The sequence below is a fragment of the Tetrahymena thermophila genome (genome assembly GCF_000189635.1).
Source record: "Tetrahymena thermophila SB210 genomic scaffold scf_8254593, whole genome shotgun sequence".
Lineage (NCBI taxonomy): Eukaryota > Ciliophora > Oligohymenophorea > Hymenostomatida > Tetrahymenidae > Tetrahymena > Tetrahymena thermophila.
In genome coordinates, this window is record NW_002476364.1 from 1 (window position 1) to 23,270 (window position 23,270).

The window sequence follows — 23,270 nt, forward strand, 5'->3', positions numbered from 1 at the left end:
CCAACCCCAACCCCAACCCCAACCCCAACCCCAACCCCAACCCCAACCCCAACCCCAACCCCAACCCCAACCCCAACCCCAACCCCAACCCCAACCCCAACCCCAACCCCAACCCCAACCCCAACCCCAACCCCAACCCCAACCCCAACCCCAACCCCAACCCCAACCCCAACCCCAACCCCAACCCCAACCCCAACCCCAACCCCAACCCCAACCCCAACCCCAACCCCAACCCCAACCCCAACCCCAACCCCAACCCCAACCCCAACCCCAACCCCAACCCCAACCCCAACCCCAATTTTAATTTATTTTGAGAATATTTTGATTTATTTTGATTTAGAATTAATTTTTAAAAAAGATTTACAAGCAAATATAATTTATAAATACATAAAATACAAAAAAATTAATTTAAAAATTATGATAATTTCTTCAATTTTTTTGAGTGGCATAAACAAATTTGAGCATTTAGAGACATTTATCTACCTCTTGTTTATGTTGCTTATTAAAAACAAATTTTTAAAAAACAATTCATTTTTAAAGCAATAAATACTGTGCAATTTTAATTGTTTCCTGCTTGTTCCTTTTAGCATAATATCAGCTTTCTGTAAATTGGTCTGCAACCAACTCTTAGAAGCTTTTTATTTAAATCAAAATTATCTCTTTCTCCCGCTCTCCACCATGTATCATCTTCTTCTTTTTCTAGAGCTTCTATCTCCTATTTAGTTATTTACTAGCTCATCTATCTATCACTTTAATAAATCGACTATAAAACTTTGAAAATTTTATAAAGATTTTTATTTTAAATATCTTTTGTAAGTATATTTATTGCAGCTAATCAAAGCTTTTTTCTAGAAAAATAAACAAAATTAATATTTAATTTATTTGCACATTTCAAAGTAAAAAGATAAAAATGAACAACAGTTCCTCAATTAATAATAAAACAGGTTTATCACATGCAACCGAATAATAGATCTACTTACTAAATAAAATAGTCAAAAAATGTTTCAAAAAGTGTGTAATTAATTTCTTCTCTGAAGAACTCGTAAACGATGAAGATGTTTGTCTTAAAAAATGCTCATAGAATTATTACGAACATTTAAAATAATTTAAAAATATAAATGATGAAATAATAGACTGAATTTTATATTCGTTCATATATTAGAAAACCTGTTTCGGAAAAAGAAATTTAAAAATCTGTTCAGCTATAGCTTAAATTCATAGTTATTTATTCATTTATAGGCATTTAGTAATTTGATATTTGCGCATTTACTAATATAAATTCTTTAAAACTCTACTATCATATTAAAGGTTAAATTTACATCAAAATAATTAAATATTAATAACAAAATTTGTTTGAAAGCATTTGGTTGATTTTATCTGTTAAATTTTAAGGAATTTTTAAAAATAAATAAAAAAATTTAAATAAATATTTTTAAAATAAATAAATAAATTTATATTATTAAGATATTTATTATTTGTTATTTTTGATTTTGTAATTTAAATTATTATATAAAAAAATCACTTACACTACAATTTTTTATATCATTTAACATTAAAATTTATATGCTCTTGTTATTAAATATATAATTTTTTATAGTTATTTTCAATCAATAAAAGCAAGCACTGAAAAAAAATTTTTCAATTTTTTACATTAAAAGGTGTTGTCAAAAAAAATTAAAATGTTAATATTTTATAATTTTATTTTAGGTTTTAATCATTAGTAAAATAAAATATTAATCTCTTATTAAAACTGTTGAATTATTAATATCTTAAGATTAATTTATGATAGCCTTTATTAAATAATTTGAAGTTTGTTGAAATTCGTGTTTAATCTGTTAAAATTTATTTGAGCCAAAAATTATTTTAAAGTTTACTTTTTAAAAAAAAATGTATAATTTCTAAGTTCTAAATATATAGAATCTCTAAATTGTTATCAATATTTTATGAACTTTATTTATAATTTTACAATTAATATATATTATATAATGAATACGTTTTAAATATAAAAAAAAGTGTCAATATTTCAAAAATTATAATACTGTATTGCTTCTAAATTAATAGAGACTTTAATTGGCAAGAAAATGTTAAGATATTGATTTTTATCATGTTATTTTAGTATTTTTTACTCATTTTATCTTATTTTAAAGCAAGTAATTATGGTAGATATAAATAGAAATATAGTGATTAAATTTCATAAAAATATATGAAAATAAAGTTAAGCTAGTATAATTTAATAACATTAAAGAATACGTTAATTTTTAATGATGATTAAATAATAAGAATGTATTATTTTAAGTTTACATAATTATTGTTAAAATTTTAGATTTTATTTAAAATTGTAGTCAATTAATTATTTTAGCATATTACAAGTATTAATAAAAATATGTATGATCTATCGTTATTGTATATTTTTATTAAAAGTATTTTATTTTTATTATATTTTTTTATAATAGAACTTTGATTATATTAATAATAAATCACTTTTATTTAAACTCCTATTTGATTTATTATTGTGAGTCATAATGAAATACATTTTTTATTTTAATAATGATAAAGATAATTTTTAAATTAAAAGATTTAGATAAAAAATAAGATAAAAAATACAAACATTCAACACATATATCTACGAAATTATATTTAATTTAAAACTTATAACATATTTTTAGATAAAATAAAAATTTAGGGTATTGAATACTTAAAATAGGATTTGTTTTTTATAACAAATTAGATTAGTTGAAAAATTATTTAATTAATTAATACTGATAAAAAAGATTTAAATAATATAGGCCTCTTATTTATACTCTGATGTGATTTATAATGAATTAAATTATGGCGAAATTAAGCAAGCAACCCTTTTCACTTGATTCTGATTTATTAATTTATTTTGATATTAGTATATTTATATACGATAAATGATTCTTTTGTTATTAAACTTGTTTATTTTCTAATTTATAATTTGTGTTTTGGTGATTTAATGATGGTTATTTATTCTAATTAAATAGATTTTATTTTGTTAAAAAGTAAAATAAAATAATATTTTTTCGAAAGTTTCTTAAAAATAGAAATTTCATTATTTACCGTATTACCTCTAAACTCGGCCCTCTGTTTTAGGTAAAACCGACTGAGGATATCAATATTTTAATCCCTTGATCAAAAAGTTTTAATATTCTAATTAATTTAGGGAAGAGGAAAAAACTAAGTGGATTATTCTGATCTGATAATTTAAATATTATTTAGATTTAAAAATCAAAGACCAACCTTTTGTTTTTTACTAATTAAGTTTTTAGAATATTTAACCCTCAATTAAATAATGAGAAATACAATTTTTATTAATAAATAAAATAATAATAATAGATTAATAAAAACAGTAAATTAATAAATATATTAAGTAAATGGGAAATACAATTAAGTAGAAATATCTAATTGATATTTCCGATTTAAATACAATAGATCTTATATTTGATCCCATTAAAAAGCCTTGCTAAATGGTTTCTATATTGGTTATAGGCTAGGCAAGTTCAGGAAAGTCTAGTTTCTTAAATTATTTGATGACTTAAGTTGGTTTAAAAAAACTTTGCGAAGTTACAAGCGAAGGTAAAGGAACATAGAATATCTAATGTCATTTAAATTAAATTAAAATTGAAGATATTAATTTAATGTTAATAGATACATAATGCTTAGAATATGATCCTTCTACCAGCAATTAAAAGAAAGAATAAGCATACTTTTAGCTCCTGATTAAAATTTTACAGATGACTACATTTGTTTTCTTTATTCAACATGGAAATAGAAATTTTATCCATTTCCAAAATTTCTTAAAAGAATTAAAATCGAAATAAATTAAACTCCCATAAATTTTTTATGTTAAGAATAAATTAAGAAAAGATGAAATTACTTCTTCATAATATATTTAAGATGAATAATATAAGATGCTATATTCGCCATTTAACCAAACAACAGGAGAAATAGAACAAGTTTTAAAAAAAGTAAATAATTTTATTGAAAAAGAATTTGATTTTAAAAAAATCCTAAAAAAAAAAAAATATCAATAAATTAATGAAGAAGAATTTTTAACATATTTACTTGATACAGTATCAGATTGGAATAAATAGAGAAGAGAGTAGGATGCTGAAGTTCTCGAACCTATATAAAAAAAGAATTAACCTGATAAAAAAAAATCTAAAAACTTATGCACGTTTTAGCAAGACGAAAATGGTAACTGCAAATTAGTTTATGATAAAGAATTATTTGACGAAGTTCTAAAAAATAAAGTGTGCTGTGAAAAAGTAAAAACAGTAATTTGCTGTGGAAATACAGGAGTTGGGAAATCTTTTTTTTTAACTGAGCTCTGTAAATAATTTGGATAGGATGACTTAATCTTCGACTATGAGTGCTCATCATAATAAAAAACAATAGGAATTCATTATCATAGATTCAAAGATAAAGATAACTATGATATTTTTTTGATGGACTGCTAGGGATTTGATTACTATGATGAAAAACTAAATGATGCTTAATAAATAATGCTATAATAATAATTGAAATTCTTGATAAGCTTGTTTTCAAAAGGTTTTGAATATTTCATATTTATGTAAACAGAAATTAGAGATTGTAAGTAATTTTATCACATAAAAACTTTGATGGACGAAAGCGCTATTAATTTTTTAAAACCTGAAATTTTCATAATTAAAAACAAATTAAATAAGAAAGAAACTCAAAACTTTAAATCTCAATCATCTGAAAATATCAATAAGGATGAAAATAAATAGTTTTTTCCATTAATTTTTTTAGAAGATGATGATAAAGATTCAAGAAAAACGTTCAATGAGTAGATGGAAAAAATCTAAAAAAGCTTAAAGAATGAAAAAGAAACATAAAACTCATTTTACAGCTTTTATGAAGTAATAGAATATATTCAATTGTCGATTACAATATTTAACAATGGAATTGACAATTAATTAGAAAATATATTAAAAATTCTCAAGCTCAGATTTTAATATAACGAATATATTAGAAGAGAAAACAATAAATTCCTTTAAAATATGAAAGAGTGCTTAGATAAATAAATAAAAAATTATTAAAAGTAGTATAGCACCTTCTTTTATTGCAGTCAAAATATTTTATATTAATCTTTCTAAGATTAATAAATAGAATTAATTAAGAAAGATTATATTAAATATAAAAATGAATGGGATGCCAAATTAAATTAACTTCTTTTAACTCTTTAATTTCAAGATGAAGATTCCAAAAATCAAATTTTACAAAAATATGCTTAATTAGAAAAAATAGCACCAGAATTAATTTAAGCCATTAAAAAATATGAAACAGATAAAGACTACAACTAATTAAAATTGATTTTTACTTCAATTGTCACAGGAATTGCAACTGCTTCTATCCTAGTAGGAGCTATCTCTCTAGGTAGTAGTGCCGCAGTTCTTGCTACAGCAGAAGTAACTACAGCTACACTTGTTACTGCTGTTGGACTTAGCGGGTTAGCAATTACATTGGGTGCTTCAGCTGGAGCTCTGATTACAGTAGGAGGACTGTCTATAGGAATCAAAAAGTATAAAGATTATAATAAAAATAAAGTTCTAAAAGAAAAATCATTAAAACTGTTAGAAAATTTAAAACAAGAAAAAATTATCTTTTAGTAAGGTGAATATAAACAAAAAGATAATTTGTTAGAATGTATTACCAAAAACTATAAGTAAAATGATTAACTTATGAATTTTTGTCAAAATAAAAAAGATGATGAAATGTTTTTTGGTTTGCTGCTCATAACATTTATGCTGTTAGATTTTTCTTTGGTTGATTTTAAGAAAGTTGAAAAGATCGAAAAGAATTTAAAGGATAAGGAAAAAGAATTAATCTCTGTTCATAAGAAAGTAGATTAAATGTTATCTGAATTAGGAAAAGATAATGCTCAAAATTTATGGGAAATACACTTTGAAAAGTTGTACTCAATGGATTTTAGTGATATAAAAAGCAAAAAAAACTACACGATTGATAAAAATGATGAAGGAATTGTACACATTAATAGTTAAAAATGTAGTTATAACTTCAATTAAATACCTAACTATAGTCAATATTAATAAATATATGACGGCCTTGCTTTTTTAAGAGCTTAATCAAAGATATTTATTATTTAATTTTTGTTTAATCACTTTATTGCAAATCATATTAGACATTTTAAAGAGTTAACTTCAAGTTAATTTAATATAATGTTATCAATTATTGATAAAATTTTAGAAGAAAATTCTTCCTGATGAGTTAGTTATTCTTCAAAAATTAATTCTATATATATTTAAAATTTTGCTATACTACAAAAGATTGATTATAAATCCTTATATTGAAAATGTATCTTAATACATATCTTTCTTTTAGTATTACCTTACTAATATAAAATTAATTAAATAAATTTTTTCTTTCTAAATTTATCAAATTAGCAAATTAGCATGTAATGGCAACTGTTGGTTGTGCCATATAAGGGTAAGAGGTCTATGACTCTTTCTTGTCTTATGATTGATGAACGATTGATTAGCAGTATATAGTGAAAGTTTAATAATTAGTAGCTTAAAATATTATAAACTAGAATTTATTAAAAAAAAGTTATTTAATATTTTTATTTCAAATAAATTTTTAAATAATTTAAAACAAACAATTTAATTTGTAAATATAATTAAAATTTTTATTATTTTAAGATATTTATTTTTGATAATTATTTAGTTATATTTAAAATAAATTATTTTACATATTTATGTTTTCTATTTATTGTTATTATATTTGATTTGGTAAAGAAATTTAATAATAATGAACGAACGTGAATATTAAACTGGTTTAGATATTAAAATTATAAAAACAAAAAATATAAAATTTTACACTTAATTTTTTTTGTTCAGAAAAGATTAATATTTTGTTTGTTTCATAAGAGAAAAATTTTAAATAAAGATTAATAAATGGATTTACATTAACTAAAAAGAAAATTATCTAACTCATCATCTGAAAATGAAGATAATGGGAGATAGGAGAAGTAGCCTTAATAACAAAAGTAGAAATAGGATTATGTAGTGAAAAAATAAGAAGAAGTTAAAAAAATTAAGATTAAAAATAAAAAGAATGATTAAATCTCCAACAAATAAAGAGATGATTATTCTCCTTAAAGGAATACTGGTTCAAATACTCCACCTGTGGATATCAATTTTGTTGATGGTATGATATTTGTATTCAACTCCATCAAATCCAAATAAATAATGTTTTTCAAATTTATAGAAAAGATAGAATACGAAACTGATAGTGATAGAGATGATTGGAAGCCTAGAAAATAGTATTCAGAACAAAGCGACAAATCAAATTCAAAGAAAAACTAAATTCAATAGAAAAATAACAAAACAAACATTGTTCAAAAATCAGCTTCTGATAACACTAGAGATGGAAATAGGTATTTTTTATATTGAATGAGACATCAATTTATAATTATTATTATTTTAAAAATCACAGGTCTGAAAAATTTGTAGAAAAAGTAGAAAAGTTTTAAGAGAAAAATGAAGGTTATGTTGAAAAATAAGATAAATTCTAAGAAAAACCTTAAAAATACCAAGATAAATTCTAAGAAAAAGGCAACGACAGAAATGATTACAATGATCATTTTAAAAATAAAAATTAAGACAAAAATAACAGAAGAGAAGATTAGAATTTCTAAGATAAAGGTAAAAAGAAATAGGAAGTAGTCTATGAGAGGAAAGATAATCAAAATAATAAAATTGAAGAAAAGGGTAATTAGAACAATAGGAATAGCAACAACAACAACAATAATAACAATAATAACAATAACAATAACAATAATAATCACAACAACAAAGACGTAAATTTAAAAATTTTGAAAAGTTTATTAAATAGTTTTCATTTAAAATAGGATAAATAAAACAAAAAGAATAAAGGAGAAAAGCAATAAAAGTACTACAACATATTTTTTTAATATTTATTTTACATAATAAAATTAATTTTATTTTATTTGAAAAAGGTTTAGCGAAGTTCAATATGTCAAAAAAGAAGGTATAAATTATAGTATTTAGCATTAATAGATATTCAATTTTTATTAATAGATTTGACTAAATAAGGCAATCAAGGAAATAACAATTAATAAAACTAAAACAATGGAAATAACAATAATAGCAACAACAATAATAATAACAACAACAACAACAATAGCAATAATTCTAATAAGGGAAATAATTAAAAAAAGTAGAATCAAAATTAAAAAAGTTAACTTGTTTTTGTAGAAAAGTAAGAAGACGACTAGGTTTAAAAGCCAAATCAAGACAATAGTAGCAATAACAATTAAGTTATTTAAAACAACTAGTAATATGACAAAAAGAATTAAAATTAGAATTAATATGAAAAGAAGGACTAATAATTTACCAATTAAAATGATAACAATAAAAAGAAAATGTTAAAATTTAATTAAAATGAACCTTCATTTACAAACAACAATAATAGTAATAGCTATAATAACAATAACACCAATAACAATTTTAATAACAACTAAAATAATTAGCAAGGAGGTTAATTTAACTACACAACAAACAGTAACAGATTCTAAAATAATAATGGTAATAACAACAATTTTAATAATGGAAACAATTACTAAAATAATAATAATAATAACTATAATAATTAAAATTACTACAATAACAACAATAATAATTACAATCAAAATTAATACGGTAATGATCAGCAATCTTATTAGAATAACAATAGAAACTATAATTAAAACTAATAAAATAATTATTAAGTCAATAATCAAAATCAAAGATATGAAGAATAAAATAACTAACCCAACAACTAATACAAAGAAAAAAAGGTTCTCAAACTTAGTTCCAATATTTAAGAATTCAACGCTAATGAGCAAAAGACGTAAATCAATTAATATATTTTTTATAAAATAATTTTTTCTTATATATTTATTAACAGGAAAAAAAGTCTTAAGATCTAATAACCTTTCAATATACAGTGAGAAACGAAGGAGAGTTTGATTAAGAATAATTGATTAATATTTATATATTATAAATTACTAAAATTTGTATATTATTTTATTTCATTTTCTTATTCTTTTTATGTATTTCATTCATTCATTTCATTATTATTTATCATACATCAAAATTCCACTCACTATCTCACTTTCTTTCTTTCTTTGTATTAAAATTTAAATAATTTTTTATAGCATTTATTTTGTTAATTATTTAATAAGCTCCCTGCTAGCTATTAGTTTGCTAGGTAGCTGGTTTTAAAACATTTTTAATTCTGATTAATTAAGGTTTCAAATAATATTTTCATTATTTATTAGCAATATTATTAGCTGGACTTAGCTCCATGACTGAACTAATTACTTCATATTTGCTCAAAATATCTCTTTTTATTGTTTATTCCCAATTTTCTTGATCTCTACACTCATCGCCTACTACAAAATAGCAGAGGATTTCTTTGTTTTTAAGCACTGACATGTTTATCAATTTTCTTTTTTTATAAATTAAAGTAAACAGCATTAAAAATTTAGCAAATTGACCTTAATTTGCATTATTATAAGTTTAAAACTAATTTTTTACCCATCATTTTAAACTAAATAATTATTCATTAACTCCATGATTTCATTTTTTGTTTCTTCTGGATCTCCTTAAGATCTAACTCTGAACATTCTGAATGAGCTTTTTAGAGAGGGTGATTTAAATACAACTTTATTCATTTTATTTTTAGTTTTTTCAGTCAATCAAAGAATAAATAATCAGTATTCTGCTACAAATTAAATAAATTAAAAATTCAAAAATTTTAATAATTAATTGAAATGATACTCTTTTAGATATATTATAACAACTATAAAGATAGTACAAATAAAAAACACAATAGAAAATAGAATTAATTTAAATAAGAACATTCATTTTATATTAATAATTTTGGTGATTTTCATATTTATTTTATTAATTTTATTATTTAATTATTTTATTTATCAATTTTGAAATCTCATTAAGAATTAATTTATTCATTCATTTATTTGAATTTTAAAATATGTTTTTAGCACTCTTTTTTTCAATTAGAATCATCTTCTGACTAGGAAAATTTTTAATAATGGGCTTCGGGAGTGTGAGGAGGCGTGTATTCTGATCTGTGTTTAGAACAATTACCACAGAATTCTTCTCCCAAAGTTTGATATGCGGCTTTGCATCTGCCACAATTAAAAGTTTTTAATTTTTCTCTATCTTCTTTTTTACGAGGATTTAATGGTCTCTAATTTTATTTGTTATACATGTTAAAAGTTTCAGCTACTTGAACTTCTTAGTTTGAAGTACCTCTTTTTTTATATTGAAACTGAGCAAATATATCATTTTATTAGGGTTAGTCTTTGTCCCCACTTTCATCATCTAATTCTATGTCTTTCATAAATTTATTATTAGCAACTCTACCTTTATTAATATTTAAATTTTTCTTTTGACCTAAGAGCATTTAATTGCTTTATTGATCTTAAATTTCATAATTTTAATTTTATTGTTAGTTTTGTAAACTAATAACACTAGCTGTGGTGTTTTCTAATTCAGAATTCTAGTTTGCATTTGTGGCAAAAGAATCTGATTTTTTTAATTGTTACTTTTTGAATCTCTTTTTGTTTCCACTATTGTTATTGCTTTCCTATGGAAATTGCTGCTATTATTCGTTATTGTTTTTCAAATCGATTTTTAAATTCCAGTTATACTAAGAGTCAGAACTCTCTTTTTCATTATCTTCCTGCTCCATTTTATTTTTTAATAAATCATCTGTTGCATTTAGATTATTTTCAGCTACCATTTTTCTATCATTTAAGCTTACTTTATATCTTTAAAGCTGTTATCCAGCACTAGAATCTTCTAATTCCATTCTTACACTAGCATTACTTTGATTATTAATTGAGCTTTGATCTATTAATTTAATTTAAATTTTTTTAAACAATTAGAATAAATAAATTTGTTTTACCAAAAGCTGTCTTATTGAATAAAGATCCCATAGAACTCTCTTTAGATTACTCAATAATTTTATTATTCATTAAATTCTAATTTTTATTTTTATCAGAAATTATTTTATTGTAATTCAAACTTGACATGTATTATTAATTCTTTAAATGTTCATCTTCCTATTTCTTTTTTTTAATTTCAGCTTCTCTTTTTTACATCATAAAAATCTCTTCATCTGTAATCTTTTTTGAACCTAAAATATTATTTGCATTAAGTGAACTTTATACATAGCTTTCTTGTAAATAAACTGAAGGATCTTGATTTGAAAATGTTTCAGGTTTTATCTGATTTATTTTGTTACTATAATAAATATCCTATTAGTTTTTTTGAGCAAGTTATGTATTATTTTACACCTCTTAATCAGATTGGTCTTACTTAAATTTACTTAAAAGGGAAGTATTATTCTTTTATATCTAATTATTATCCAAGCTATATATTTTATTTTTATTAACCCCGTTTTCTTATTAAAATACATTTGAAGGTTGTTCAATAAGAGATTCTTTTAATTCGTTATTTAAAAATGTGAGTTTATAACCTTAATGAAGAGTGGTTTGCTTTTCTAAGATTGCAACTTTGTTAGAACTGTTATATTAGTTAAAGAAAAGAATAATTTTTTAATATCTAAGCTGGATACTTAAAATTTTAATATATTTTTAAACTTATTTCTGATAACAAATTATTATCAAATTTATTTACTTTTATTATTCTTCAAGTAACTCAATTCTAGTCTGAAGCTAAGACTTTTCGCTGAGCAATTTCTTTTCATTTTCTTATAAATCAAAAAGTCTTTATTTATATGAACTTATGGCCTAATCCCTCTCTTGAATTGCCTGTTTAGAATTTCTATCTTAATCAGATTGCAGTTAAACTATTTTCAATTACTTTTAGAGGAATTCCAATTGCTCATCTTTTTATTGAATCATTTCCTTCTGAATCTTCTCCTAGATAATTTTCTCGCTTTCTATTGATAATAAAATTTGAATAACTTTGCATTTCTTTAATCGAAATTTCTCAAATTTTACATTTCTAAAACATTTCCTAGCGATAGTCCTTTAACTCTTCCTTTATTGATAATAAAGCGCCAAAAGTAAGACAAATATCTTTGAAAAGTACAGAATATGTTTAATTCATCTACCCAAATGCATTCATTAAATTTGATAAAGCAGCATCTTATATTTAATTTAGAGCCTCTTTATCTACCTACTTCCTGTATTCTTTAATAAAACAATTTTATTCTAACCCAAGCATTTTTGCTCAAAAATTTATATTTATTATTTATACCACTATACAATTATAATTTTAAAGTTTGTTTATACTGAGAGATAAATATCAAATTAGTAATTTACATGAGAGATTCTTGGTATATTTGTTAGTTAATGAATTCTTATGTATTTAAAATGCAGATTTCTTTCAAATTTTTCCACTTTAGCGGCTGTAAAAACATTATAATTGATTGTTCTTAATAATTAATAAAATAAATTAATTCTATCAATAAATTAAATAAAATAATAAAATTATTTTTAAATAAACAGAAAGATTTTTCTAAAGCAAAACTCTTTAAAAAATGAACTTTAAATAAAAATAATATTTTTTTAATTTAATAAATAAATGAACACATTTTATTGCTAAATAAGATTCTAAAAACTTAAATAATTTTAATGTATTTATTTTATCATTCATAAATAAATAAAAATAAATTTCAAAAACCATAAAAATAAATCTTAATCAAATAATAATAAACTTTAAATTGAAAAAAATATTTAAAAATAACATCTAAAGCAATCATTTTATAATAGCTTGAAGGTAAAGCAGATAAATAAGAGGTATAGTTTTTATAAAATTAAATTTTAATATAAATATTCAAAAAAATAATTAGATTTTAAGTAAGACTATTAACTATTTTATCATTTAAGTAAATTTATAAAATAATTCATTCTTAAGCTTGCTATTTATTCTAAAGCTGTCAATAATAAAAACAAAAAATGATTTCGAATATAAAAGTAATTCAAATTAAAAATATAGAGTATTTTTTTAATTTACATTTATTTTTATTAAAAAAGAGAATCAAAATTTTATATATTTTTTGAACATGATTTAACTTGAGTTTAACAACTATCTTTTATACATCAAAAAGAGAAAATTAAATTGAAAAAAAATAAAATATGTATCTGAAACATTTATAAAAGTTTTTCCCCTATATTTATTCTCTATCTTTTTACAAATTAGTTTGTAATTTTTAATGTTTTTAATTCATTTTAATTACAGAAATAATTATTTTATAATTTTTTTAAAAAAAATAAATCAAAATTTTAATTTAAATTTCCAAATAAAAATAGTTTTTAAAATGAATTTTTAAATTCAACGTTCAATTAGTTGATTTTATCTCCTACTTTACAAATAAATAAATAAATAATATTTAACAAATGGTTTTTTAGAATTCATAAAAAATTCAACAATTTTTAGCACAAAAAAGATTCTTATAACTTATTTTAAATAAAATAATTATTTTTTATAATTAATTAGCTTGAGTAAAATAATAAATTAATCAATGAATAATATTTTTAATTTTTTTATAAATTAAAAAATTGAATAAAATATGTTTTAAAACTATTAATTTAAATGAAACAACTATTATTTATGTTTTAATTAATTATGCTTGAAATTAAATGAATAGTTGTAATAATATAGCTAGAGAAGTTTTAAAAGAATCTAATTTATTAATTATTAATTAAGATTGCTTGCTTGTTTGCTTAGATTTTTTATGTTTAGAATCAATCAGTGATAAAACAAAACTTCATTGATTATTATATAGCAACAATCAATTAAGTAATTATAATTATCTTTTCGCTCATAATATAAAAACTTATACAAAACAAAAAATAGTTTATTATTTATTTATTTATTTCTGAGAGATAAATATTTATAGGATTAGTCAAGTAAATTAATTCACTGAATATTAATGGCTCAAACAGAAAGAGAATAGGCATTAGAGACATTAAGATAAAAGGCTCTTTAAGATTCAGATGCGCTTGGATCGAAATAGAGATTCGCCCTTTTTAGTTAGCCTCCTCCCTTAGCAGTAGGAGATGATTCAATTTACAAACATACAATAAGTAATCAATCAATTAATAATTATAAATTTCCTTTTACTAAATGAGGAATATTCATTTTATAAAGAATTATTTTACTTGAATTTATAATAATATTTATTTTTCTAATGAAAATTTTTATTTTTAGTCAAGAAAGATGAGAATGGAAAAGTTCCTACTCAGCCAAGAAATATGTCAATTAAAGCACCTCAATAGGGAAAAAGCAAAAGTTCTTTCTTCTCTCTACTGGGATTTACCACAATTGGAGATCCTTACCTTGAGCCCGATAGAATCTCGCGTCAATATGAACTAGAAAAGAAAAAATTGAATAAATAAGATTAGGTTTTCAAACCAGCTTCTTCATATAAAACAATGTAAAAATATTTGAAACTCTCTCTGTTTGAAAAATTACAAAAAACTCTTTATTCAAAATCAATAAAAATTAATTTTAAAAATAGTGTTACTTCAAGTTTTGAGCACCTAGCTGACTATGATAATAAGCCTAAAACAGTGAAAGATGCTGATGGTAATTTATCATTTACAGATTTATAACTTTGTTTATTTATTTGGAAGGTTAACAATAAGCAATTTCAATAAAAATTCTACGTTTAATTAAAGGTAAGGTCATTACATAACCTAAAAATATAACTACAAGTGTCACAGTCAGATAACTCTTAAAACCATATCCACATATGGTAGAGCCTTACGACAGAGAAAGGGAATTCAGAAAGGTTTTTTTAAAAATTATTTAAGTATTAAAAAATCATATTTATTTTTTAAAAAATAAAGAGAGAAAGAGATCGTCATATTTAGCTTTTAAAAGATAAAGCATAGTTTAAGACATACTCTCATGGTGGATATAATTTTTCTCCTGATAAAAAGGCTTATGGTTTTGATGGAACATTCCCAGAAGTAAATATTTTTTTTGAATTTTAATTCAATCAATTTAAAATATTTTCTAATTAGAAAAAAATACGTGACTTTTCTCCAAATATTTTCAAACATGATAATCCTTTTAAGCCTTCTCATCCTACTAGATCTGTAAGTTTTTTATTTTAAAATATTATTTAATAATGTTTTTATTTAAATTATAATTTATTTTTAGGGATTAGATGGATTTATTGGTAAGTATCCAGAATATAAATCTGATCCAATTAGATAGCCAGTAAGACAAGACCATTAAAAACAAAAAGATTCATTTAAGTAAAATAAAAACAAATTATTTATCAATTGCAAAGATTTTTAATTAATAATTACTATTCAAATATTTCTAAAATTAGAATCAATAGCCCAACAATCTTAACAAGACCTACTCCAAGCATAACGATTCATCCAGTTAATATAAGAAAAGAGATTGCAAATATGAGTTCATTCAAATGAATTCTACAAAAAAATATAAAATTGATTTAATATTAAATAAAGAAAAATTAATAAATAAATAAATTGCACAATTGCTTAAACGAAGATAAAAAGTGTGTTAATACAATATGGTTTTTTAGTTATGTTTATATTTACTTATACAAACTATATCGCTTCCTTAATAATGTTCATTTAATTTATAATTTGCTTAAATATTAATTCAATTCAATTATTTCGCACTATTTAAAATTGTAATAAAGAATATGTTTTCACTATTCCTTTAAATTAAAAGTGATTGTTGATTTTAAAAGTATTTCAGAATAGATTAACCAAATAGAAACAAAGTACGTATGTATGTATGCATGAATGATTGAATTATTATCTTTTTATATTTTCTTTTAATTTATTATTTTCTTGGAGAATCTAGAGATTTCTTTTATATAAATAAGATTATAATTATTATTTAAAATAAATTAACAAATTTCATTTTTTTATCAACAAAGTAAATTCTTATTTACATATAATTTTATACTAAAAATAAACAAAATATTTTCAAAGTAGAATTTTTAGTCTTTCTTTTTTAAAAAATATTTAATAGATTAATGTTGCCTTGTTTCACAAGATTTTTACTTTGTTTTGTCATTATTTAAATTAGATTTACACTTTAAAGAATTCAATTATGGTAAAAAAGTGATTAAAAATATATTTTTTAAAAAGTATTGTTAATTAATAAAAAAATAGGGTTTGTTGAGGTATCTTTTAGTGGGAAACAACCTTGAAATAACAAAATAATATGCAAGTAAATTTTCTTTCTAATTATAATAATTCTTTATATTCTACTTACAATAATTGTTTGATTCCGCTGGACTATAAGTACCAAAAAAAAATTAATATCAGAATATAAACAATTTAATTAAATAATTAAAAACACTCAAAAAAATATAAAAAATGGCCACTTATCTCAAGAGTTTAATTCGTGCATCTAGAGGAGCTTAAAAGACTTCAATGCTTTAGACCTCTATTACTTTTAAGCCTTCATTCTATGCAAGCTATGAAAATGTAAATAATTACTGCTATCTTTTCTGTGTTATTTATATGATTGAATCATTTATTGCTTCACTCATAATATTGATGAAGCAAGCCTCAAAATAGTTTAATCGATACTATATATATTGAAAATTTAATAATATGAATTAGAAAAATATACTCAAAGAACTCAACAAAGAAAACAGAGAACTCTATACTAGAGAGCAGAAATTGAAAATAGATGATGAGGAGCATGAAAAAGATAATCAAACCAATTTCAGAGAAAAAGATTATGATGAAAGATATATCGAGGACTAAAGCTCAGGATACTTTAGTAGAGAAATGGATAACTACTTTAAAACCTTAAATGGAAACAAGAAAATGTAATTACTTATCAAATAAACTTGGCTTTCATTTTAAAAATATTTTCTACCTAAATAATTTTTGCTCTATATAATTTTCTATTATTGAATATAATATTTTATCAAAAGGTAATAGTTTGATGTAGCAGAAGAAGAAGATGAAATAATTTCTATTAACTAAGAGGGAATTAGAAATAAAAAGAAAAAATACTGAAATAATTTTAGATAAACAATCAAATTATTTTCTTGTGAAATCAATCATAAATTATTTTTAGTTACAACCACCTCATTAAAAACCTATTTATAAATGATCTCTAATCACAAAAATTCTATCTATCTGATGTCTAAAAGTGATTTAAACGACAAATTTTTACACTTAAAATATACTTATATATTATAAAAAATATACTTTTACTTTAAACATTATTCTATCTATTTATATTCACTGTATCTTATTGACTGTTTATGAAAATTTTTAATATCTTTCTTATTTAAAATGTCGAACTATTATTACTTTTAAGATAAGCTATTTCAAATATTTAACTATTGAACGAAATCTTGCTTACGAAATCAATTTAATTGTTATTAAATGTATGTGAAAAGCTTGTGAAGCTGGGTTTTGGAAAAATTCACAGCGTTTTTCAAGAATTTCTATGGTGAGCGACCTTAAAATTATATTGAAATTAGATTAATAAATAAAAATTGAGTCATCAAAACTGATTTTTTGATATGAATGATGAAATATTATAACCTGTTATTTTTAAATTTTCTCCTACCAAATATTATTAATTTTATGTAGTATTTGAATGAAAAAACTGTTCAAGCATATTTTCTATAGCCACTTTACAGAAATATTTATAAATAATAATTAGAGAAATTTCATTTAAAAACCAGCTTAGCTTAAAATTAATTTTAATGTGACTTGATAATTCATTATTTAGACCAAGGAAAATTTATAAATAGTTCAGGTTATAATAAATAGTTTTAAAAGGTGGTCTCCTTCTGAGTATAAACACATATACATATCATAAAACAGAATAAAAACTAATAATAGCATTTTATTTCAATACAATTACTAAGTAAATAAAATTCTATTTTTATTTTAACATAAAAAATATTTTATTTACTTATAAAATTGAAAGTTTTAAAAAAGAGATTTTGATTTATAAAAATAATTTTGATATTACAAGATAATTAAAATAGTGAAACAAAATTTTAAAAATAAATTAATATAATTTAAAATAATATATTATTAATTTCAACGAGTTTTTTTAAACATTTAATGCTAAGTAGTCAGTCAGCCTTTCTTGCTTTTTTTATTTTTATATTCATTACTGTAATAATAGATTATTTTTATAAATTTAAATATATATATATATGTATATTTTTATTTAATCTTGTTATTTTTTATTAGATTTTAGCTTAATTTATAATTTGGTTCATTTTTTATTTAACTTGTTAGAGTTTAATATTTTATTATTTCTATTCTTAAATTTAAATACTTTTTTCTCATGTTAATTTCTATTTTATATATATAATATATTCTTAAATTCTATTTTTTTTAAATATTTTAAATATAAATTTTACGAATGCTACTCTAACTTTTTTGTGATATTTCTTCCTAAAAGCAAATTTATAAATTCATATTTGATGATTATTATAATTTACTTATTATTTTTATCTAAATTCTATTTACTTATAATTAATTAAATTACCATAAATTTTATTCAATATACTTTGAAAAAATAAAATGACATAATAGAAAAAATATTTCGACAATTTAGAATAAGTAATTATTTATTTATATTTTTATGAATATTCTTAAAACTTATTTTTATTAATAAAAAAGTTTTTAAACTCTTCACTTTAATCTCATTAGGTTCTTCATATAATTCAGAGGTATATTTAATTTATTAATATTATTGTTATTATTTATATTTTTTTTCATATTTAAATTTGAATCTATTTCTTATAATATAAATTTTCTAATAACATTTCTCATCAATAATAATTCATTTTTATTTGTTCAAATGTTTTTTTAAATATTTTTAAATAAATTTCACTATCAATTATTATTTTTATTATAAATTATAAATTATTAATTTTTTATTATTTGATATTTTTTTTCTTCATTTTTTCCTTTAACTATTTATTAAATATTTTTTTTCACTATTTAAAAAGTTTCAATAAAATTACTACTGAAGATGTATCAGATTTAGGTTCTGCTTTAGCAAATTGCACTAATCTCTTCAATTTGACACTTTAACTTAAGTAAAAGTGGTTTATTTGTTTTGGATTGTGATATTTTTTAATATAAAAGTGATTTTAAAACAAAATAACTAACTCTTTAATTTATTTATTAACTTTTATTTATTTGTTTTTCTTCATATTTATTCTGGTTCTGTTTTTTATCTACTTTCTTAGTTAACTTATCTCATTTTTTCATTTTCAACTTTTATTTATATTATTAAATAATTCATTTCTTATTATTTCATAATTTTTCATCATTTTTTCCTTTTAACTAACTAATTAACTATATAATTTTTCTTCAATACATAAAAAGTGATAATCAAATTGGTGTAAAAGGGGCATCTAGCTTAGCCTCTGCTTTAGCAAAATGCGCTAATCTCTCAAATTTGACACTTGATCTTCGGTAAAAACATTTTATTTGTTTTGGATTGTGATATTTTTGAATATAAAAATTAATTTAAAAGAATATAACTAACTCTTTTAATTTATTAATTAATTTTTTATTTGGCTTATTTTTCTTTTTTTATTCTGTTAATGCTTTTTTTTTTTTTTCATAATTTGTTAAATAAATTAAATTTTGATTTTCTACTTTTTTTTTTTTCTTTTATGGTTAATAAATTCATTTTTTCTTCTTCCTTTTCTCCCTCTTCCTAACTTTTTAATTATATATTTTTTCTTCAATATTTAATAGTTATAGTTAAATTGGTGCAATTGGTGCATCAGGCTTAGTTTCTACTTTAGCAAACTGTGCTAATCTCTCAAATTTGAAATTTAGTCTCTGGTAAAAACAGTTTTTTTGCTTTGGACTATAATACTTTTTAATAATCGATATTTAATAAGTGGTAATAAAATTGGCAATCAAGGTGCATCATAATTAAGTTGTGCTTTAGCAAAATGCAATAATATCTCAAATTTGAAACTTATTGTAAGGTAAAAACAGTTTATTAATATTGGATTGTGATATTTTTTAATATAAAAATGAATTTATATAATAATAAAACTCTTTTAAGAAATATTTAGTTAGTTTTTATTTCTTTTTTAATTTAACTCACTTTTTAATTTTAGACTTTTATAATTAATAAATTTATTTTTATTTAATATTTTTTCTTTACAGCTAACTAATTAATAAGATATTTTTTCATCAATATTTAAAAAGTAAAAATAATATTGGCACAATTGGCCTATCAAACTTAGGTTCTGCTTTAGCAAAATGCTCTAATCTCTCAAATTTGACACTTGATCTTAGGTAAAAACAGTTTATTTGTTTTTGTTTGTGATACTTTTTAATATAAAATTGATTTAAAATAATAAATATCTTTCTTATTATTCATTAGTATTTATTTGATTTTTCTTTTTTTTCTTTATTAATTTAATTCACTTTTATTTTTACATTTTTTTTATTATTAACTAATTCAATTTTTATTATTCCATATATTTACCTTTTTTTTACTTCAAACGAACGATTTATAAAATATGTTTTCTTCAATATTTAAAAGTAAAAATGATATTAATGACGAAGGTGCATCAGAATTAGGAAGTGCTTTTGCAAATTGCAACAATCTCTTAACTTTGATACTTTGTCTTAGGTAAAAATAGTTTATTTATTTTGTATTTTGATAATTATAATAAATCATGAATTTAAAACAATATAACTAACTAACTCTTTTAATTTATTTATAAACTTTTCTATTTGATTTTTTATTATTTTTATTCTTTTTAATTTATAAATTTTTAAATTTTACTTTTGCTATTAATTAATTAATTTTTTATTAATTATTTCATGTTTTTTCTTAATTTTTTCCTTCTTAATAATAATTTAATTATATATTATTTGTTCTATTTAATAGAGAAAATATAATTGGTGACCAATGTGCTTTAGGCTTAGGTTCTGCTTTAGCAAATTGCACTAACCTCTCCAATTTGATACTTGATCTTAGGTAAAAATAGTTTACTTGTTATATTTAGATATTTATAGTTATAAAAATGAAAAAGTGACAGTTAAATTGGCGTAATTGGTTAATCAGGCTTAGGTTCTGCTTTAGCAAATTGTACTAATCTCACCAGTTTGGCACTTTATCTTGCGTAAAAACAGCTTATTTATTTTGGATGAAATAATATAACTAATTTTTAATTTATTTATTTATTAGCTTTTAATTTGATTTGCTTTTCTACTTATTCTATATGTGTGTTTTTTTTTTATAAAAATTTAACTCATTATTTTGTTTTTAGCTTTTACTCTTATTATTAACTAATTCATTTTTTATTATTCCATATTTTTCTTCATTTTTTCCTTCTAATTAACACATTAATTTTTTATTTTTTTCAAATATTTAATAAGAGGCAATAAAATAGGTGATGAAGGCATATCAAACTTAGGTTAATCTTTAGTAAATTGCAATAATCTCTTAAATTTAGAACTATATCTTAGGTAAAAACATTTATTCATTATTTTTTTTTTAATTTTGGTTTTATTTTTTTCTTATTAGTTAATTTGTTGATGTAACTATCCCATTTTTTCATTTTCAAATTTTACTTTTATTATTAATTGGTTCATTTCATATTATTTAAAATTAATTAAATATATATTTTTTAATATTTAAAAAGTTTCAATTAAATTGGTGATCAAGGTGTTTCAAGTTTAGGTTTTGCTTTAGCAAGATGCACTAATCTCACAAATTTGACACTTTAAATTAGGTAAAAATAGTTTATTTGTTTTAGATTGTGATATTTTTGAAATAAAAAATGAATATAAAACAAACAATACAACTAATTCTTTTAATTTTTTTATTAGATTTCTATTTACTTATTTTACTTTTTTTTATATTGCTTGCATTTTTTAAACTTCTTAATTTGTTAATTTAACTCATTTTTTATTACCAACTTTTTTTCTTTTATTTTTTATTATTTCACAATTTTTCTTAATTTATTCCTTCTAATAAGTGATTTATTATATATATTTAAAAAGTTACAGTTAAATTGGTGATAATGGTGCATCAATTTTAGGTTCAGCATTAGAAAATTGTACTAATCTCTCACATTTAACACTTGATCTTAGGTAAAAACAGTTTATGTGCTATGCATTGTGATATTTTTTAATATTAAAATGAATTTTTAAAAAAATACAAGCCCTTTGAATTTATTTTATTAGCTTTTTATTTGATTTATTTTTCATTTTTTTATTATGGTTTTTTTTACTTCTTAATTTGTAATTTAACTTAATTTTTCATTTTTTACTTTTGCATTTATTATTAATTTATTTTTTATTATTTTATATTTTTTCTTCATTTTTACCTTCTATCTAATTAATTAATTATCTATTTTTACTTCAATATTTAAAAAGCGAAAATTAAATTGGTGTAATTGGTGCATCAGATTTAGGTTTTGCTTTAGTAAATTTTGCTAAGCTCTCAAATTTGGAACTAGATCTTCTGTAAAAAAGTTTATTTATTTTGGAATATGAAATTTTTGATTATAAAAATGAATTTAAAACAAAATAACTCTTTTAATCTTATTAATCTGATTTATTTTTCATTTTTTTATTTTCTTCTTAATGTATTAATTAATTTAACTCATTTTTTTCATATTCAACTTTTACTTTTATTGTTAATTTATTTCTTGTAATTTTATATTTTTTCTTCATCTGTTCCTTATAACTATCTAATAAATTATATATTTTTCTTCAATATTTAAAAAGTGACAATAATATTGGTACAGTTGGTGTATTAGGCTTAGGCTCTACTTTATCAAATTGCACTAATCTAACAAATTTGACACTTTATCTTAGGTAAAAATAGCTTATTTGTTTTGGATTATGATTTGTTTAATAAAAAAATAGATCTAAAGCAATAGGCTAATGTTTTTTATTTATTGATTTAAAATATAATTTGATTTTATTTTTTTAATAATTTACACTAAATTATAACAAAAGTAGGAACAATATCAATGAATCATAATAATTGAAAGTAAAAAGCAAGTGTCTTAAATCAAAAAGATTAGTAGTCTCTTTAGTAAATTTCTATTGAAGATAAGCAAGGGTGAAAGAAGGAAGAATAAATTAAATAATAATTGAATACAATATGTTCTATTTTATAATATTTTGTAGTAGGATAATTTTACTTAATTTATAGATATATTTATTATTATTTTTT

The 23,270-nt window shown here is 21.0% G+C and overlaps 9 protein-coding genes across 9 annotated transcripts; 6 read left to right on the forward strand and 3 right to left on the reverse strand. All coding sequences in view use genetic code 6, as the record gives it.

Moving 5' to 3' along the window:
* Window positions 1–429: 429 nt before the first annotated feature.
* Window positions 430–739, reverse strand: TTHERM_00460450 (hypothetical protein; the record flags this gene model as incomplete). The annotated part of the gene is made up of 2 exons (XM_001018741.1): window positions 430–498; window positions 551–739. 2 exons carry the CDS (start codon window positions 737–739, stop codon window positions 430–432), a joined length of 258 nt encoding a protein of 85 aa, XP_001018741.1.
* A 2,653-nt stretch (window positions 740–3,392) lies between these two features.
* Window positions 3,393–6,526, forward strand: TTHERM_000460454 (transmembrane protein, putative; the record flags this gene model as incomplete). Its single annotated transcript, XM_012798273.1, has 2 exons — window positions 3,393–6,081; window positions 6,447–6,526. 2 exons carry the CDS (start codon window positions 3,393–3,395, stop codon window positions 6,524–6,526), a joined length of 2,769 nt encoding a protein of 922 aa, XP_012653727.1.
* A 430-nt stretch (window positions 6,527–6,956) lies between these two features.
* Window positions 6,957–9,013, forward strand: TTHERM_00460460 (hypothetical protein; the record flags this gene model as incomplete). The annotated part of the gene is made up of 7 exons (XM_001018742.3): window positions 6,957–7,209; window positions 7,270–7,438; window positions 7,498–7,861; window positions 7,913–7,953; window positions 8,021–8,052; window positions 8,103–8,913; window positions 8,971–9,013. 7 exons carry the CDS (start codon window positions 6,957–6,959, stop codon window positions 9,011–9,013), a joined length of 1,713 nt encoding a protein of 570 aa, XP_001018742.3.
* Window positions 9,014–9,329: 316 nt separating this feature from the next.
* TTHERM_00460470 (hypothetical protein) lies at window positions 9,330–9,739 on the reverse strand (the record flags this gene model as incomplete). The annotated part of the gene is made up of 2 exons (XM_001018743.1): window positions 9,330–9,513; window positions 9,603–9,739. The coding sequence occupies 2 exons, from the start codon at window positions 9,737–9,739 to the stop codon at window positions 9,330–9,332; spliced, it is 321 nt and encodes a 106-aa protein (XP_001018743.1).
* Window positions 9,740–10,080: 341 nt separating this feature from the next.
* TTHERM_00460480 (hypothetical protein) lies at window positions 10,081–12,284 on the reverse strand (the record flags this gene model as incomplete). Its single annotated transcript, XM_001018744.3, has 4 exons — window positions 10,081–10,943; window positions 10,999–11,618; window positions 11,733–11,997; window positions 12,059–12,284. The coding sequence occupies 4 exons, from the start codon at window positions 12,282–12,284 to the stop codon at window positions 10,081–10,083; spliced, it is 1,974 nt and encodes a 657-aa protein (XP_001018744.1).
* A 1,711-nt stretch (window positions 12,285–13,995) lies between these two features.
* TTHERM_00460500 (hypothetical protein) lies at window positions 13,996–15,505 on the forward strand (the record flags this gene model as incomplete). The annotated part of the gene is made up of 8 exons (XM_001018746.3): window positions 13,996–14,149; window positions 14,274–14,499; window positions 14,584–14,651; window positions 14,744–14,856; window positions 14,915–15,037; window positions 15,092–15,166; window positions 15,231–15,328; window positions 15,406–15,505. 8 exons carry the CDS (start codon window positions 13,996–13,998, stop codon window positions 15,503–15,505), a joined length of 957 nt encoding a protein of 318 aa, XP_001018746.2.
* A 345-nt stretch (window positions 15,506–15,850) lies between these two features.
* On the forward strand, window positions 15,851–16,263 carry TTHERM_000460501 (hypothetical protein; the record flags this gene model as incomplete). Its single annotated transcript, XM_012798274.1, has 2 exons — window positions 15,851–16,166; window positions 16,226–16,263. The coding sequence occupies 2 exons, from the start codon at window positions 15,851–15,853 to the stop codon at window positions 16,261–16,263; spliced, it is 354 nt and encodes a 117-aa protein (XP_012653728.1).
* Window positions 16,264–16,432: 169 nt separating this feature from the next.
* Window positions 16,433–17,086, forward strand: TTHERM_000460503 (hypothetical protein; the record flags this gene model as incomplete). The annotated part of the gene is made up of 3 exons (XM_012798275.1): window positions 16,433–16,543; window positions 16,682–16,893; window positions 17,002–17,086. 3 exons carry the CDS (start codon window positions 16,433–16,435, stop codon window positions 17,084–17,086), a joined length of 408 nt encoding a protein of 135 aa, XP_012653729.1.
* Window positions 17,087–18,622: 1,536 nt separating this feature from the next.
* On the forward strand, window positions 18,623–23,144 carry TTHERM_00460510 (cyclic nucleotide-binding domain protein, putative; the record flags this gene model as incomplete). The annotated part of the gene is made up of 16 exons (XM_001018747.3): window positions 18,623–18,661; window positions 18,722–18,771; window positions 19,054–19,143; window positions 19,436–19,525; window positions 19,814–19,903; window positions 19,963–20,052; window positions 20,279–20,368; window positions 20,619–20,708; window positions 20,970–21,059; window positions 21,115–21,204; window positions 21,461–21,550; window positions 21,727–21,816; window positions 22,088–22,177; window positions 22,463–22,552; window positions 22,817–22,906; window positions 23,051–23,144. 16 exons carry the CDS (start codon window positions 18,623–18,625, stop codon window positions 23,142–23,144), a joined length of 1,353 nt encoding a protein of 450 aa, XP_001018747.3.
* Window positions 23,145–23,270: the final 126 nt, after the last annotated feature.